The 18,573-nt window shown below is 32.5% G+C and overlaps 1 protein-coding gene across 2 annotated transcripts; it reads left to right on the top strand.

The window, feature by feature from the left end:
• The first annotated feature begins 8,260 nt into the window (after window positions 1–8,260).
• On the top strand, window positions 8,261–17,456 carry LOC141609803 (uncharacterized). Of its 2 annotated transcripts, none has more exons than XM_074428585.1 (5): window positions 8,261–8,633; window positions 12,065–12,190; window positions 13,694–13,796; window positions 15,680–15,869; window positions 17,006–17,456. In XM_074428585.1, the coding sequence occupies exons 2-5, from the start codon at window positions 12,113–12,115 to the stop codon at window positions 17,052–17,054; spliced, it is 420 nt and encodes a 139-aa protein (XP_074284686.1). In that variant the 5' UTR covers window positions 8,261–8,633; window positions 12,065–12,112; the 3' UTR covers window positions 17,055–17,456. The 2 variants fall into 2 exon arrangements, with proteins under 2 accessions (XP_074284686.1, XP_074284685.1); XM_074428584.1 differs by having other exon boundaries at window positions 8,289–8,633; window positions 12,058–12,190.
• The last annotated feature ends 1,117 nt before the right edge of the window (window positions 17,457–18,573 follow it).

Raw genomic sequence — 18,573 nt, 5'->3', positions numbered from 1 at the left:
ATGACTAGAGGAATATCACCCCGTGCCTCCTCTATTTCTTGATTTATCATGGTGTCTATATCTTCATCGGAAGGTAATTGATTAAGATCAAAAATTGGAGTTTCCATCTTGTTTGGTGGTGTTTGAAATTGGGTAGTGATTGAAAAAGGGGGAAACAATTTATAGAGAACTTCATCAAAAAAAAATTGGCTCCAAAAAATTTAAGCTCTAGTTTTAATTTTCATTCAAAAAATTTCATAAAAAAAATTGGCTCCAAAAATTTCGCGGAATTACTTATTTGCTGTGTTTGTTGATGAAGATGAAGAGGCAAAGGAATTTTTTGCCAGTAGAAGTGTTTAGCGAATAAATGTTGGAGTATTTCCAAAGTTTACCCATAATCATTAATCAGTGTGATAATGATGAGAAAGCAGTTTCTTAATATGTGTGTTTTTTGGTTAAACGACATATATACAATATAGGAGGGAGTATTAAATTAGTGGGGAATTAGTGATTAATTAGGAATAGTAGAGAGAGAGAGCTAAAACATCTTATTAATCACCATTTTTTTGTTCCAATCTCAGCCACCCATTTTTTTCATCTAATGGTCTATAGGAGGACTTATGGACTCACATCTTCAAGGAGGACTCTCTTGATCTTTATATATATAACTGGGTTGAAGCGTTGTGGATGCGCCACGTGTCAACCCAGCCATAAATATAAGTATTAATTACAACAGAACATTAAATAGAAACATAATAAATGTTGTATAAATCTCAGCAAAATATTAATTATAGTTCAATAAATTTTATTATAAAATTACATTAAATAATTACGGTGATTTGATTCTAAATTTATTAAAAAAATATTTTGATAAAAATTCTAAAATGTAAATAATTATGTTCATTGCGAAAAATGCTTCAAATAGAGTATAATTTTCATTCTATTTATTGAAATATTTGTATTTGTAGAGATGATTAAAGTGAATGTCTCATAACGTTTTATGTTTACGTACAAAGATATTTTGAAAAAGTTGTAAAATTTAGACCATTAAATATTAAGAAAAATATATTTGGAAAAGTCGTTGTATTTCTTAAAAACATAACTTAAAGAAAACTACTAAGAGATAAGTTTTTATTGAGAATGAAAAAAAATATATTGCGAGAAATTGAATACATATGAGATTTTGATAGGTTTAAATAGTGTGATAACGAGTATGTGTACGAGTATGTATGTACACAGTGATCGTGAGTGCATTTGAATAATCAAAACAAAATTAATTATTATTAAATAATATATATTGTACTATAAACGACATGAAAAAATAGAAAAAAACGTTACATTTTTTTTTAATATCTTCAATTAAAATATATATATACCCTCAAGTATAAATATTGATTATGACTAGCTAAATATTACTATTAGGTAAATATTTTATATGTTATATTTTAAATACTTTGAAGTTAAATCTCAAAAAATATTATTTGAAAAAGTTTAACCTATTTTATTTACAGGTAAACTCCAAAACATCATTATTTATATATAGTTGTTTTAAAATACAAAAGATGCAATTCTTATAGAATAGATATGTTTGACACATAATACTTAATACATGCAAGACACATTCAAAACATTTGAATAAGTTGAGTTTGAACTCTATATGTTTGGTAGATAAATATCACACGTTATACATAAAAAATTAAAAATTACATAAGTTATATTCACATCATTTTGAACAAATATTAATTGATTTGGAACATAACGAATCGTGAAATGATATAATTTGAGATTTGAGAACTTAATGTTGATTGTTGTATTATTTGAATAAATTTTATTTTAATTAATATGATATTTGATCACTCACAAAATAATTTATGAAACGTTGATCATGCATAAATAATTATCACTTATTAGTTTTAATTAAAATTGTATGTATTTTATTTTAAAACATTGAAGTTAAACCTAAAAAAATTAAATTTGAGAAAAATTAATTTATTTTTATTTATAAGTAAAAATATTAAAAGTCATATATAAATTATGTTATTTTACTTCAATTATAATAACAAAATTTTAAAACAGGTCGCGCGAAACGCGGGATACTACCTAGTGAAACTGTAAAATGTGGCAAGCAGTGGACTACATCCAATTCTATGATTTTTATGATATACAGTAGTATGTGCCCATGCAACTTGGGTTACATATGTGAAGTTCTATACAATAAGCCAATAACATGTGGGGTTTAACCTGTCGATTTTAACAGGCAGTGGTGTAACGAGGTGGGCGACGACCGAAGCAAGTGCTTAAGATGCACCTATCATATATTATATTAAAGCAGAAACCATCTGCCACGTGTCATCAGCAGATGGTTTCTGCCAAGTGTCATTCCTACAATAAAATACTACATTATTTTCATATATTTTTTAGAAAAAAAAATTACATTATTATTTATTCTTCATAATAATTAGAGTGATTATGATTTGTTAAAAGAAGATTCCCTTAATAAATTTATAAAGATTAAAGAGGAAGGTAACTCGATTACATTATTTTCATATGTTTTTTAATTGAATAAAGTTATGATTTTTGTTTCGCTATGACTGGTCCTTTACGATTTCTGCAGAATTTTGGCATATTACGGTTCAGTTTTATTATTTTTTTTCTCTAAATGTTTGTGCTTTGTATGAACAAGAATTTAAAAACTAGATGTTATTGATACCTCCGTGAGTAGCCTTTTATTTTTCACCTAACCTTGCTTCAAATTGTAAACATGAGCATTACACTTTCGATCTTCCGAATTTCCCAATTATTGAAGTGTGATCCTTTCCGTTGCTTCTCAAACTTTTGATCCGTTTTTAGAATCGTTAATTTCCTTCCGAATTAAAGGTATTTGCAATCTTAATTTAATTAAGGATAAACTCACCCCTAAATTAACCTCATATCATGCAATTTTGGGACCCTAATCTACGGCTTAAGAATGGGCAGTTGAGTATCACAAATTTTCCATTGATGAACATTATGTTGGGCAAACAGTGATGTCAATAAGTGCTTAGCTTAGTAAGGATGCTGTCATGTTGAGCTAAGTAATATAATTGGGTAGTTAGTGTTGGGTGCATAGCGAAAGTGTTTCAATGAATACGAGATCACAAGAGAACGCATAGCACTTGATTTTTCTAATATGTAGTTTTCGTCATAAATGATGGGACAACCTTGAGTTAACAGTAAAATTGGACGGAGTTATTACTCAGTGCCTTAACTATACAAAGTAGAAGTTGAGGTCCTTAATAGAAAAAAAGTACTCCATAATATAGTTTAGGTCCTTATTTTATTGTTAACCCCCATTAAATCAGCTAAGAAAGGCAACATTTTCGTAGTCAATGATTCATAAAATTTCTTTAAAAAAAGGCAATCATATATTCATATAAAACACATGAAAACAATGTCACGGTTTACTTTATAAAAAACTGAAAATCTAAATCTATTTTAAGTAGGAAAGGCAAAAAATCCGGCATAATCACAAATATTCTTAACTGAAAATCTTTCTGCATATAAATGATATAATATAAGTTGATAAAATGAATATTACATTTAATTGGATATTATTCTCCATATTCTTAGTTAATAAAACTTTTGCATGTGATGATATAATATATGATGATCAAAATGGATATTGCATATTATTCTCCATAAAATCTTCCTCAATAAACTAGGAATGATTATCGCTAACCATATTTAAATTGAGGTTAATATAAATTCGTATAAATTGATATGTTAAATAAATTATCCTTTGTTTCATTTTTTTGTGCTCTACTTTACCCTTTACAATACTTCTTTGAACTTGCAGGTACACTAAACTTAATTTAAAGAATATCTACCATATAACTTTACACAAGAGACAATACAATATTAACCAATGACTTAGAAATTCATACCGGCGACCATTGCATTTACCACCATTTTAAAACTTCATATTATAAATGTATTGTTGATTTTTCTTAAAATGGGGTTAAATAACACCCTTCTTCGATGAATTGGACAATTTTTTTTATTAATCCCTATATATTATGCTTTTTTTTTATATATTTTATTTGATTCGTTTTAAGTTTAAGACGTGGTATTGGAATGTAAACATTGACATGCCAACGGGGTAGGAAAATCATTTCATACATCCTTACTCAAATGCGTATTACAACGTAAACATTGATATGCCAACGGGGTAGGAAAATAACACGTGCCGCATTATAATAAATCCAGTTTGCGTAATAACAATTGTGTAATATATGAAGTTTCATTATTGGAAGACAATCGTCTGTTAAATGCATTTAGAAAAGATTTTTGAAGAGTGATTGGAGAAGGGTTTAAAACATTGTTCCCGTGGTGAATAGTAGCTCAAAAATGGATTTCACATCGTATGATTCGTATCTATAATATTCACCTTAAACAGTTTTACATCGTTTATGCTTTTAGGGCATGATAGTTACTATATGATGTAGGATATACAAAAAGTTATTTGTTTATACTCGATTAAAGACACATTAATTAGTTTTTTTACATATAAATTATGACAATTCCGATTATAATATAAAGATTATTATTAATGCAATTTTGAAGATCGCCCGTGCGGACACGGGTTCAAAAGCTATTATATTATATTAAAGCAATAACCGCCCACCCCTTTGATCGCCACGTGTCACAACCCCTACAGATGCCACGTGTCACTCGCAATTTTATAAAAAAAAATATATATTTCAATCACGTAAACAATGCTAAAAAAAATTGAAACTTGCTGAATTTGAACTTTACTCATGCGCAAATTAAGGAGTTAGTTTCGTTGAAAAATTTCAGCAAATCAACTTAAAATATTTTTATAGAAACATTATAGGAAAAAGATTTTATTAGAAAGATTATAGGATTGTAACCCTAATTAGTTAGAAATATTATTCGAAAAATATAACAAATCTTGCCAATAAGTTTGAACTTTATTCTTGCGCAAATTAAGGAGTTATTTTCGTTGGAAAATTTCAGCAAACCAACTTAAAAGATTTTTATAGAAACATTATAGGAAAAAGATTTTATTTGTTCTCTTAATTAGTTAGAAAGATTATAGGTTTGTAACTTTGATTAATTAGAAATATTATTCGAAAAATATAACAAATCTTGCTAATAAGTGAAGTTGCCGACTTTGAGCTTTATTCTTGCGTAATTTAAGGAGTTAGAATTTGTGTGTTAGTTATGGCTAGCTTCTTTGATAGATGAGTGGAATTCGCTTAAAATCTTTGCACTTTTGTTTTACAAGAAGATGAATTATATGGTTGAATAATATGAGAAATAGGTAAAGATGAGATAAAAAGCACAAAGTAATCTATAATATAGAAAAAGTGAGAAGATTATATATATTTTTTTAAAACATGTCCAACATAAAATCGGAAAGATAATTTTGAAATTAAAGGAGTAATTTTCAAGAGTGGGATTGCTTCAAGCTTAACTTTTTAAAATTAAAAATATAAAATGGTGTTTCTATTTTGAATGACAAAATGTTGGGTTTTGAATTCTCTAAGAAATTATTTCCAACTTTGAAAAAAATGATTGTTTGACCATTTTGTATTTTTTTTTTGCCCAAAAACATTTTAGAATTTAGTCCAAACTTACAAAGTACAATTCACTTTATATTAATTGAATGATTTTGTCGTACTTTCAATGGGGTGGATTTTGAAATTAGATCTTTCGATACAACAAAATTTCGATATAATCATCTTAATTATAGAATGACTTTTTTTGCAATAAATATGCCCTACTTCCTTTCAATTGTGAAATACTTGCAAAATAAGATTTAAAGAGTAAAATATACTCAAATATACAATTCGAACTCCCAAAAAACAAATACTTGCTTCAAAATTGGTTATTGAGACAAACAAAGCATGTTTATGTCATATTAGGAAAAAAAACAATCCAAACATTAATTAGATTGTATCTAAAACGGTGAACAAAGTATTAAAAACAAAAGGTATTTAAGAATAAATGGTATTAAATAGTTGATAGGTCTTTCATTTATTTGTTTTCACTATTTTTCTAACATCTACCATGCTACCATTCTCATAAAAAAAATCATTTTCTTATATTGTTTTTCTTTAAAAAAAATTATTGGCAAATTCAATAATTATGCATCTAAATTCACAATTGATCAAGTAATAATTTTATTTTTAATCCTTAAACATCAGCTTATCAATTTATTATATCAATCTAAAAATTAAGGTTCAAAAACAATTTTAACTATTTAATTCAAATTAGAGTTTTATAGAGGGGAAATGTGTATGGGGAGAGGGGTGCATGGGAAGAGCGAGAGGCTATGGGCAAGGGAATGAGACTTGAGGAAGGGTTGGTAATGTGTGTTTGGGATGACGGGTGCGAAGAGGTTCATGTGTTGGGTAGTACGGAATTGGATGGTTTGGCTGGCGAGCGGGGTTGGTTAAACTTACCGACGAAGGAGGTGAGCAAGAGCGAGCGAATGAAGGGTCTAAGTGGCGGTTGGAGGAAGGAGACTATAATGCAATGTGGGGTAAGGAGGCGGGTGGAGAAGGGGGAATATTAGGGTTGGTGAGGGTAAGAGTCGAGATGGTGCGGTCGAGGTGGGTTGGTGGTTAGGTGATGACGTCGGGTTTGGCGGTTTGATAAAGTTGAAAGAGAGAATTAAATGAGTTGAAAGTTAATATAAGATGGTTAAAGTGAAAAACTATTGAAGTGACTGAGTAAATTATATACTCCCTCCAATTCACAATAAACCTCCCTATTTCCTTTTTCAGTTATTCACAATAACCTCCCTATTTCCTTTTTTGGTAAGTGTTTGTGTGGTCTAAATTTAATTGTATGGTGGGGTAGTGTATTTGTGTTGTCCAAATTTAATTATATGGTGGGGTAGTGTGTTTCCTTAATTTTTGTGCCAAAATGAAATGAGAGGTTTATTGTGAATTGGAGGGAGTACATAAAAAAAGCAACACCCTTTAAGGAAATATAGCTAGAGATGACTGTTTATTCAAATTTTATCACTTTAATTAATAATAAGGTGAATATAATTAACATTAGAAAAGGCAAAATAATAACGGTAGATCTCTCTTAAAACTCACATAATTTAATTAGAAGAAAAGAAAAAAACCACAGAGTATTAAAGAATTAACCTTACACCTTCACTCCAAAAACTATATATTTAAGATTTGTTTCGATAAACACTATACATTGTCACCCGTGCAGTGCACGGGTTCAAAGACTAGTAACTATTATACTTTAAGGCAACTAACTATACGGGGTATAAGATTTGTGATTAATTTTTATGATGGGTTTGGGAATTCAATTTTGCTAGTACCAAAAATCTATTCGTTTGTATGATGGGCTTTTTCATATGCAAATTTTAATCCGGGGAAGTAGCAAATAAGCCCCAAACGTTTGTCACTACGTGCAAATTGGCCCTATAACTTTCTAGTGTTGCAAATTAACCCCATTAGTTATACCCGATGTGCAATTAAATCCAATTGGAGATATTCGGGTAAATTTCTCGCCGGAAAAATTTGACATGGCACCGGAAAGATGACTAGGATGGATTAACTTAAATAAAAAAAAAAAAAATTATCACTACCTAATGCTGCCATAGTATCACTTACCTCGTTTCTTCTCCCTTATCTCTCCCTCTCTCATATTTGGAGCTCCTCACACATATCCATTTCTCCATTTTTCATCTCATTTTTGTTTAATGTAGTCTACAATGTTCATTCCACATATCGTTCATCATTTTGAATTTATGCACACTCTAATTATATACCGCCATTTTTACGCGATTAAAGCTCGAAAATTAAACGAAGCTTCACAACAATGGCGATGGTGTTCGACGAGTTCGGACGTCCATTCGTTATATTTTGTGAAGAAGAATGGAAGAGTAGAGTTTGCGGAATCGAAGCTCAACAACAGTTGAAATTAAATAAGGATACCAATCGAAGCTCAGAAACAATTGAAATTGAATAAGGATACCTAAATTCTTGTGCTGAACAATAAACGACGGTCAATATTTAAAATCATGTGTTTTTTTTTTTAATTTAAGTTAATTCATCCTAGTCAACTTTCCGGTGCCATGTTAATTTTTTCCGGCGAGAAAATTACCCGAATATCTCTAATTGGTTTAATTGCACATCGGGTATAACTAATGGGTTAATTTGCACTAGTAAAAAATTATGGGGCTAATTTGCACGTAATGACAAATGTTTGGGGTTTATTTGTCACCTCCCCGAATTCTCTAATCTTTCACATACGTTTACGTTTACAATTTTACGCTTGTTTCATTCCCTCACCCTATTGATCTATTCCTACCTTCCCTCATCTCCCTCACCACCAATACCACCCCCGTTCAGCACCGCGCCCAGGGGCGGATTTATAGGGGGTGGGGTGGGGGGTTAATTCTTAAAAAAAAATTAAAAAAAAAAAAGATATTGCAAATCACAAACTGACAAACATGGAGTATTCAAGCGCCCAACTCACAACCCACATCTTTCAATAGTTCATCTCCTCAATTTTCAACTCTCAGTATTTCAAGTAATCAAGCAACAACAAAGAACCAGAGTAGAACAATCGACATCATCAGTATCACCGTCTCAAATTTTCCATCTGCGAAACTCCGAAAGGTATGCTTTATACTGATGATTTATTTGGGAATTTAGATTATATGAATAATAATGAATCTTTGATTATGTTTGCGAATGCTTTTGGGTAAGAAAATCGTTCTTCCCCATTTGTTGAGATTGCGGGAATTAGGGCAAAATTGATTTGGGGATTACGAGTTTGGAACGAAGGGCTTTACTTCTCTTTTACGAGTTCTGAGTTCTTATTTATGGATAATGAATCAGATAGATGATGTACGGAGTATGATTTATTTAGGTATTAATGAGTAATCAACTAAGCAATTATCTTGGTCAGTGGCGGATCCAGGAATTTTTTTTTACGGGGTCCCTTTGATTTCAGCGAGGTGGGTACCGTATCCGTCGCCGGTACAATTTTTGTAGAGTTTAGCTTGTCATGGAGCTGATATGACAATCGTAAATTTTACCGGCCTATTAGCTAGTCATCAATAAAGATAGTATTATAATTACTCTTTTTAAAAGTGTTTTAGCTTCTTTTAGAAATATTAATCAAAATTTTAAATTTATAAAGATAAATTTAAAATTACTTGAGGATTCTACGAATATATTACAAAAAATTTCTTAAGGATTCTATGAATATATTACAAAAAAAATCACATTATTTTATGTAAATGGTGTATAAATTTTAGTTGCTAAACAAGGCGGATACTCCCTTCATTCCGTTCATTTTATTATGGGTGATCAAATTATCAAAAAAATTATTCACAAAATAAAAAGTAAATAAATGATTAAAATTTACGACAGTCAAAAAATGAAATAAATAAATAAAATGATAGTACAAAGGCGGTATAATTTACAACAAATTATTATTTAAGAACACCCGTCTTAAGCTAAAAACAAGTTAAATATTATGGGTAAGACAAAAGTAAAATGCATAGAAAAAAGACGTTTGCTCTATCCATACAAGTGTGGTGATATTTAACCTCTTAAAATATTAAAACGGATTTATAAGACTAGCTTAAGTTTTAACGACTAGGTCGATAAATGTGCTGGAAGGTACATACTATGCAATTGAAATTCTCTCAATTTCTTTCTCTCCATTTCTTCTCACAAATTCATTTAATAATATTTCCCCTTTATACACTATTAACCATTTATTTCTATGTATAAATGTACAACCGTTTGATGTTATCAAGATGGAATCTGAACCGTTTAAAGGAACTTGCCTCTCCATTTCTTTTTAGGAAATGGAGAGGATCTTGACTCTGTAGCCATTTTTTCTGTGTATCCATAGGTGTAGGCTAGACTTAGAAATAGCTTATAGAGTTATAGGTTAATGAGTAATGACAATTGACTTTAACTTTGCCAGTGAGTTTGTGTACTCACTTATGAATGTAATTGTATTTTTTATTCCTTAATAACTCATTCAGTTAAAGGCAATTGGCAATTTATGGTGTCCCACAGCTTCCTTTAGGGTGTCCTTCGCTCTAAAAGGCACAACTTCACACAATTTTTGCAGAGTTTGAGGTGTCCTATGACACCCCAAGCCACAAGGTGCATCCGCCACTGATCTTGGTAACATAGGAAGGATGATACTCAACTTAGCTGCTTGTTTTAATTCTATTGCTTTTAGTTTTGTTAGAAGGGACGGAAATAAAGCGGTCCACTCTATGGCTCATTTACTTCCCATATTCTTCTCGACTAGATTTCGGGTGGGGATGGTGCCGGACTCTTTATCGACTGTTGTTGCTTCCGATATTTATTTGGAGACTAACGATGAATAAATAAAAGTTACGATTATTCCCTCAAAAAAAAAAAAAAAAACTAAGCAATTAGCCTTGGGTTAATTGTGTTAACAAGCTAAGCACTTGGCCTTAGCCGAATATATGAATAAATGAATACAGAGTAATTAGTATGCTCTTTTAGTAATTAACCGAGTTGGGCATAAGACATTTAATAAGTAAGTATTGTTGTTTGTAGCTTGTTTTTTTTTTTGTTCATTGTTTGTAGCTTTGTGGAAAGTGGAATTTTATAAAACACCCTCATCTCATAAATCCTATATTTGCCACTGACCGCACCCCTTGCTCCGGTCAGTCCAATCGTCGACCAATGTTGCTCATGGCATGCTCCTTGGCATAATAATCCCTGAACAACACTACGAAATACGAATGATGGAATGAATGCTACTAAGCCAAATATTCACGTGAAAAACGATAAAAAGAATTTAGAACTAAATGGTTAGGCGTTGCCAATGGTCATTGCAAACTCACATCTCTCTCGATACCAATTACAAACCCTAATAATTTTAATAATTAACAAATCCTAATAATTTCAACAAAACATATTAATAATTGTTAAAAAAATAAACATATTTCAATAATTGGAAAATTATAATTCATTATTCAATTTCTTAGAACAATTAAATTGAATTAGGTTTTAAGGGAAAATTATATATAGAACTTAATTTGTCTAGGTTTAAAAGAAGGGTACGACAAAGAAAATAATAAAAAAGTACATATGGCGAAGAGAATAGAAAAATAATCAAAAAATGCATGTGACCGAGTAAAATCCATAACTGAAAAATTAATTGCTTTTATGTATTCTTGCTTTATTTTTGTGACTCAACAATAATTCCCTATCCTCCTTCCCTTTTGTACCTTTCCTCTGGTGGATCCCTCGGTCTACAACTAAGGTGCAATTTTGAAGCTATCCTCTAAAACATTTTGTCTCCTTTTACTCCCTCCATCCCAATCATTTTTACGGTACTATTAATTAAAGGTAAATAAATGATCGGAAGGGATGGATGTATAGAGTAGTTTACTACCAACTTTACTTGTCTCTCCCCTTTATTCTTTCTGCATAGTTGTGTGTGTGTTTTTGCAAATTAGTCTGATTATGTCTTTCGTTGTTATAACTCATTAGATTGTAGCCTTGGTAGGATTATATGCAATCGCATATGATTTTGATTGAATGATGTTCATAGTGGGATTCCTCATTAGTTATTCAATACAGTATAGATTTTTTTGAATGTTGCTATTTTCGATATCATAGAGCAATGCACTGTTGGGTAGGTAAGAGAAGAAGAAATGAATAACATAAGAGGGGATATGTGGGTTATCTATAATCTTAATTGTGGATTTTTCGAAGAAATACCAGAGATCAAAATTAGAATAACTGATACGGAGTATAAAGTTGGGATTACTCTAGAAAATATCAAATGCTTGGATTGAAAATGGAAAATTGTTTGAACTTAGGAATTTAGGATTATTCCCATTAAATTTTCCTAACCGTTAATGTGGTTTGATAATACGATGGTATTTTCTTTCACACGTCTGTAAAACATGCTAAATTTATTTGGGTTATCATTATCAGTTGAACAATGCTAATTTTTTATTCCTATGGTCATAGTAGTACTCCATGTAGAAATATTGATACTTGCATGTTCCCTGCCTTGACTAAACTATTTCAGATCACAGGCTTCTACTTTGGCCATCCACAAGGACTGAAGCTGTATTATTATCAGCATGGATAATCAAGTATTTATTGGTGATAATAGACCTGAAGATGTTAGCTGGCTTCATTCATTATCCGAGTCAGAGATTGTGAGTGAAATTGAATTCTGCACTTTCTATGAGATTGATTAGCTTGCATTATAATACAATCCCCAATTTTGTGATTGGTACCCATCTAATTCGGTCCCCAAATTCTGTGCGACTCTTATTGTGATTTCATGTTTGAATGGCTTTGTTGTGCACCGTCTGCTCATATACTCATGGCATTGCGTCTATCTCCTGAAGTCTTCTCTCTAAGTCACACATATGTCTAGTGTTCGAGAATTTGGGTTGGCTTAATTCTCATGTCATCCACTACAACTTTGGTTCGTGAGATTGCCTATGTTTCTGAATCATGCATGACGACATTAAGATATTTCCTGATTCCTTAAGCATATTATTTCAGTAACTGTAGGATATTTGTATGCAAATCTTCTCTCTACTACTACTTAATGGCAGTCCTTTTAGCTGTAAATGAGTGAGATCGGGTCCTCACATCATATTTTTTCCGAAAAGAAGAGAATGACTATTGTGATCTGAAATCCTCAAAAAGAAAAGCTCCTTGGACTTCCCTATCTGCATGGCCGGCAATAACCCCACAACAAAGAGTAAAATGCCAAGCCCTTTCTCTATTAAAGAAAAAAGCATGCCCTCATAAATCTAATACCTCATTAAACTCCAAAAACTTTGTTTGTGTACTGGAACAGCCACCACTTCCCTAGAACAACACTAATTTACCTCTCTGTCCACTATTATATAAACCCCTTAGAACAATGCTCAATTTGGTTCATAGGTGAAACTTACATTAGTATGCTTCGGCACTTGACAAGCCATTTTTAGCCACCTTCATATGTCTTGAATGTGAGGAAAATGGGCATTTTTGTAGTGTCATAATAATATTCTGTCTTATTCTTTCTCTTGCTGCGCAAGCTGATGTGAAAAACAGTCATAAATTGTACTCATTAGCAAACAGCTACATTAGTCCGTGCTTTCCTGTGTTCCTTCCTACACTTTAAATCTCTGTATTATTTTTTAAGATTTTCACATGGCCAATGGCTTGTCTCCTCTTTATTCAGTCTCAAGAACTAAGCACCTATGAATCTATGATCCCGTTTTGTCCTCTTACTCTCTTGCCCTTGGGTTTTATCACTGTTATGTTGTCAGTTGTCACTTAATTTTCGCCTTGTATGAGTTGGTTTGTGTTCACCTATGGAATACAAAAGGTGCTCATACAGAGTTTTAATAGTAAAAAAGGATCGGGATGCAGATGTAAATGGCATTTCTACTTTAATTTGTGTGCCTTTAGAACTGAAGGTATACGTGAGTTACACCGAAATAGTTCAACTGTTTGAGCTCTAAACTTGTTATAAATCTTCAAGCAAATATACTCGCTCCAGTTATTCAAATAAACAAATTAGAGAGGGTTTAATACAATACATTCGTACGATATTTCTCCTTAATATTTGTACTGATAAAGCTCTCTCAAAATCGTATTGGGATACTAATGTTGGTATTTAAGTATTTCTGTAATTTGCATGTTGCACATTGTAACAGGACCTCTTAATTAGTTTGAAGGATATTGTGGTTCAACGGGCAAAAGTTGTCGGGCATGAAAGTCTAGCCGATAAATTTGATCTGAAAATGCTCCGAGCCCTCGGTACGATCCTACTCTACTCTTCTGTCAATTGCATAGTCATTTGGTCTTTCTGGTTTTGTTACATTGTGAAGGAACTGATTATTGTCACGTCTCCATTCTATCTTTGCTGCAAAATTCTTTGCTAGTGTATTCTCTCATGGATGTTGTTGCATGTTGCATGCACTTTTCTCTTTTTGTGAAAGTCGTCATCTTCACAGTTGTTCTTTTGGGATTTTTTTTGTTTTTTTTTTCCATCCTAACTAGTGTAGTGATAAATCTACTTTCTACACTGCCTCATGATCTTACACAAGCATTTTTTTGTACTGCTTTTAACTTCCTCGTAGAGAATCAACATTTATGACCATGATAGAGATAATGAATCTAGAGGCAAGACACCTTAAAGGTAGGACACATGTTAAGAAATTTGGCCAGTCTTTGGTAGTGTGTTGGCGCTTAAGTCTAGCAAAATTTCAGTAGATCATCGACTATCAAGAGATATGGTGTAGTAGAGAACTGCTTTGTTTGTAAAATTTGAATTATGCATCATGACTCATGGGGATAATTCTAAAAACAAATACTTCATTCATCTCGGATTGATTACTTTCATTTAGCCCGTTCCTTTCAAGGAAATGAGTGTCCATCCCCTTCAAATCCCTCCACCCCTATTTTGCTATCCAAACAATGGAAATTGCCTCCCTCCAAATCCCTTCTTCCCTTTCATTCCAAATCCTTCTATCCAAACAAGGCCTAGGGTGTGTTTGGATACCAAAATAGGAGAGAAAGAAAGCGAAGGGGGAAGGAGGGAAGGGAAAGAGGGGGCGGGGGGACGGAAGGGGATGGGGGATGGGGAGTGAATGTTTGAATACAATATCTCTCCAAATCTTTCCTATTGTGGAGAGATTTTGATTTGTCTTGGAGGAGAGGAAATGGATCCCTCCCCCTTCATTTCCCTCCACCCTTATTTGCTATCCAAACAAAGGATTTCAAATCCCCTACTCTCCCTCCAAATCTCTCCATCCAAACAAACCCTTAATGTTACAATTTACCTCATGTAGTGTTTGGAAACGCGGAATTGATTTCATTTTCATGATTTCAATTGTAGAAATCCAAATGTTTGAATTCAATTCCAAATCCAATTCCAAAATAGCATTTGAGAAACCCATGGAATTGGAATTGGGCGAGACGGATATGGGTCGAGTTCATCGGATGTTTTATATTTGAGAAAAATAAATATTGTCACAAAAAATATTTGCGGTCGGAAAAAATATCATAAATAAAAATATTGCGATGAAATTTGCGTCACAAAATAAAACGTAAGAAGTGATGGAATTGAAATGACTATTATATGGTAGGTATTTGAGAGCCCCAAATTTTAACTAGCTTGGAATTGATAAAGAATTGAGTCAATTCCAATTCCAAATTCTAGGGGTTACCAAACACTTAAAATGTCTCAATTATGGAATTCAATTCCAATTTAAGGTTCCCAAATGTAATTTGTATTTCCTGGAACCCTTTCAGTAGATGGTTATGTACCTACTATAGAAAGTGATCATTTATTTTGGAGAAACTAGAACAGAACAGCGAAAACTTATTTTTTACCAAGTAGATTTTATGAAAATGTTTAAAGAGTAGGCTTGGAATCTTGCCAGATTATATATAAATATCTAAATATCTGAGAGCTATCTTGTTTTATATGTTTGAATTATGTACGAGGTTTCTGAATTAGTGTAGCCGTTTGTAGTGTATTTACAAGTGTCTTTAAGGATGTTTCAGAACATCCAAGTGTATATGTTATTGCTATAAAATACACAAGTTTTTAGCATACATCATAAAGATGACTTAAATAGTGAGACGTTCTCGTAATTTCTTTTTGCCACAATTGATTTCTTATCTTGCTGCTGTAGGTTTTATTTTAATACAACATGTCAAAGGCCAAATTAGCGACTTGCAGTTGACAGGAGTAGATAAATTGAAAGAAATGTTGGAAGGATGCAATTTATTAAAACTGGATCCGGGGGATAGTTATCAGAATTCGACAAATGAAAATCTAACAATGCTAGTGGATATGGTCAGGAAAAGGCAAATAGGGACAAAGTAAGTCTATTTATACATTCTAAAAGTCTCTTGTATTACCCAACCTGGTAATTGTAAGTTGTCTAGTGAATTAGTCACTAATGTTAATTCTATATTGCTTGCTTGTTTGAAATATGTTGTTTGTGAAAATTGTGAAGGGCGTAAACTTATGTTTCTAACTATTGGCAAATCCATTGTTTTCATTTTTTATACAAAATCAATTCTTGGGGTGAAGATGTTCATCTTGAGGGAAATTAATTTTTTGCTACTCTATGGAGTTAAGTCTGGTGAGAGGGATGATCAGAAGAGGACGCACTGTTTATCAAGTTGTAGAGTAGTGGAAAGGACTAATATCGATTAAGCCAATATGTAGGTTCTTAGCTGATTGTCAGTAGGATTGTTGCTACAGTTTGTAGCCAACTCCTAAGATGTAGGAGACAGACATCCAGGTTGTGTGCTGTGCGCATTATTGCCATGTATTTTGTGACTGTAAACCAAGCAAATTATTCGTTACTCGAGTTTGGTCATTTCGGCCGAGCGGTTATGAGGTCATTTATGGTATGATTCAGTTCGAGTCTTTTGTGATGAGTGATTACGGATCAGGTCATTGTGCTAGCAATTCTACTTACAGATCACTCGAGACAGATCATTGCGGGGGCGGTGGTTCTGATGTGCTGTGTTCGTCGACAACTGCATCTAGCTGTTACTGCACTATAAAAAGAACCGTAGCCATTTTGCTTTACTCAATCATAATCCGGAACCACAAAATAATGGGTCTTTGGTTCCATTTAGAAATAAGAGTGAATATTATACAGTTTTTATCCTTGTAAAATTTGAAGAATCAAAATGAGATGGTCTTAGTTTGACTGTTTGATAGGTAATGGACAATTTTGTTCAAATAAAGCAGAGACTCTCCGACACGGGTGTCGTGTCTGACACGTGTTGAGTGTCGGATACGGCTATTTTATGCGAATTTTTCAATTTTTTTGGTCTAAAGTAAAGTGTCAAAGTGTTGTGTCGGTATCGGACAAGTCGGTGTCGGATACACGACACAGCAGCTAAGTGAAGTGTCAGAGTAACGTAGAAACAAACTATTATTTGAACAATTTTTTTGATCCATTCTGATTTTGCTCTCTATATATATTTATCTCCTGCAGATCAAGTGAGACGACTCCTGATCCCAAAAGGAAGAGAAAGGATAAGTGAAACTCCAAGAACCCAAAATGACTAACATCAAGCAAAACACCTCGGAAATTCATTGTTGCATATAGCTTGGCCTATTGAAGCAATGCTGGCTTTTTTCTCACCGTGGTATCTAGTCCATGTGCTTGCATATTCACTTGTTTATGTCTATATTAGTCGGCAAAGCTGATAACCTGTTTGCCAGGTCTTTTTGTAGCCACCACATGTCTATATATTGACTTGTTTATGTCTATATGGTGCTTGGACTCACTGTGGTACTATAGGAGGTTCATATACCACGACATGGTGCAATGTCGTCCCATATATGGTGGTATGTGTATAAGAAAATGCAAGTAGCAGTACTAACTTATTTAGCCTTGCATTAAAAGGTGGAATAGGTTTATGATTGTTTCGTTCTTTGATTCATCCTTTGTCTCCAAGATTATGGCCATACCTATTACTCTATTAGGCATGATTGGACGGAAGATTACGCTTGTTGGATGAAATCTACGAGTGGAATTACGTTTTTGAAAAAGGGTATTATGAAGTGTGGAGGTTGTATTAGAATAAAAATGCAAGGCATACAGATTTCACCAGAAGTTCATCTTCTTGTATGGATTTTTTTCCAAAAGATTAAAAAAAAAAAATCTTTGGCAACTTTCTTGGCCTAGGAAATGGTTGATCCTCCTTTGGAAAATTTTCACTCATACTTTACCTATTGGCCTGGAAGCTTCGAAAAGGGCTTGGAAGTCACCATTGTCCTTTTTTTGTGAAAATGAGCATGAGGAAACTTTAGAGCACCTTGAAAGATGATAGATATACACCCCGTGTACAACGGGTTTGTACACTAATTTATAAAGTGACCCACCCATCTATTTTTTGTTTAGAGGAAAACTAGAATGGAAAATTTTACTCTATTGGAGAAAAAAATTTGGGTTAGGAGGAAATATTATAATTTTTCTATACTTATAATAAAAGAGGATATGGATGTGACACTACTTTGAGCGTGCTTCTACCCTTGAGTGACGTCATTAATTACTGTACTGCCATTATGTTTGTTCTTCACTTTTTTCTGTTTCGTTTGTCTTTTTCTTGCTATACTTCATGCGGTCATCTGACTCATCTACATTACACCTCTCTTTTGTTTATTTTGTTCACACTTCACACTACCATTAACATTTTACTTATATTTCTCAAATTTCCTTCCTCATTAGTCATATGTCTCACCTCCATTACACCTCTCTTTTGTTATCTGAAAATTCGTATTTTTATTTTATAAAAGCATTTTTGTGCACAAATTCTCACTTGTGACGGGTCAAATAAAAGTCACTTATATAGATAAAAACAAGCCTTTTGTAATTCCCTGGGCACCTTTACTTTTGTCTTTTTTAACAATGTGAGTGATATTTGACCCGTCACAAGTTTGTGACGGATATCTCCGTCACAAGAGAGACTGTTATTTTTTGTGTACCCCACATTCTTACCCCACGTTCTATAGAACTATTTTGTTTGTAATTAGTTTGTCCAAAATTGGATACTTCAA

This window comes from Silene latifolia, chromosome 1 (genome assembly GCF_048544455.1).
Source record: "Silene latifolia isolate original U9 population chromosome 1, ASM4854445v1, whole genome shotgun sequence".
In the NCBI taxonomy this organism is placed as follows: domain Eukaryota; kingdom Viridiplantae; phylum Streptophyta; class Magnoliopsida; order Caryophyllales; family Caryophyllaceae; genus Silene; species Silene latifolia.
Note: the sequence above shows the minus strand (reverse complement) of the source record. Positions and strands in the feature narration are given on the sequence as shown.

Bases quoted from the DNA above. Each gene is read 5' to 3' on its own strand.
- LOC141609803 (XM_074428585.1), top strand. From the start codon at position 12,113: ATGGATAATCAAGTATTTATTGGTGATAATAGACCTGAAGATGTTAGC. The intron at 12,191-13,693 runs GTGAGTGAAATT...ACATTGTAACAG, and splicing joins CATTATCCGAGTCAGAGATT to GACCTCTTAATTAGTTTGAA. The intron at 15,870-17,005 runs GTAAGTCTATTT...TATCTCCTGCAG, and splicing joins AAAAGGCAAATAGGGACAAA to ATCAAGTGAGACGACTCCTG.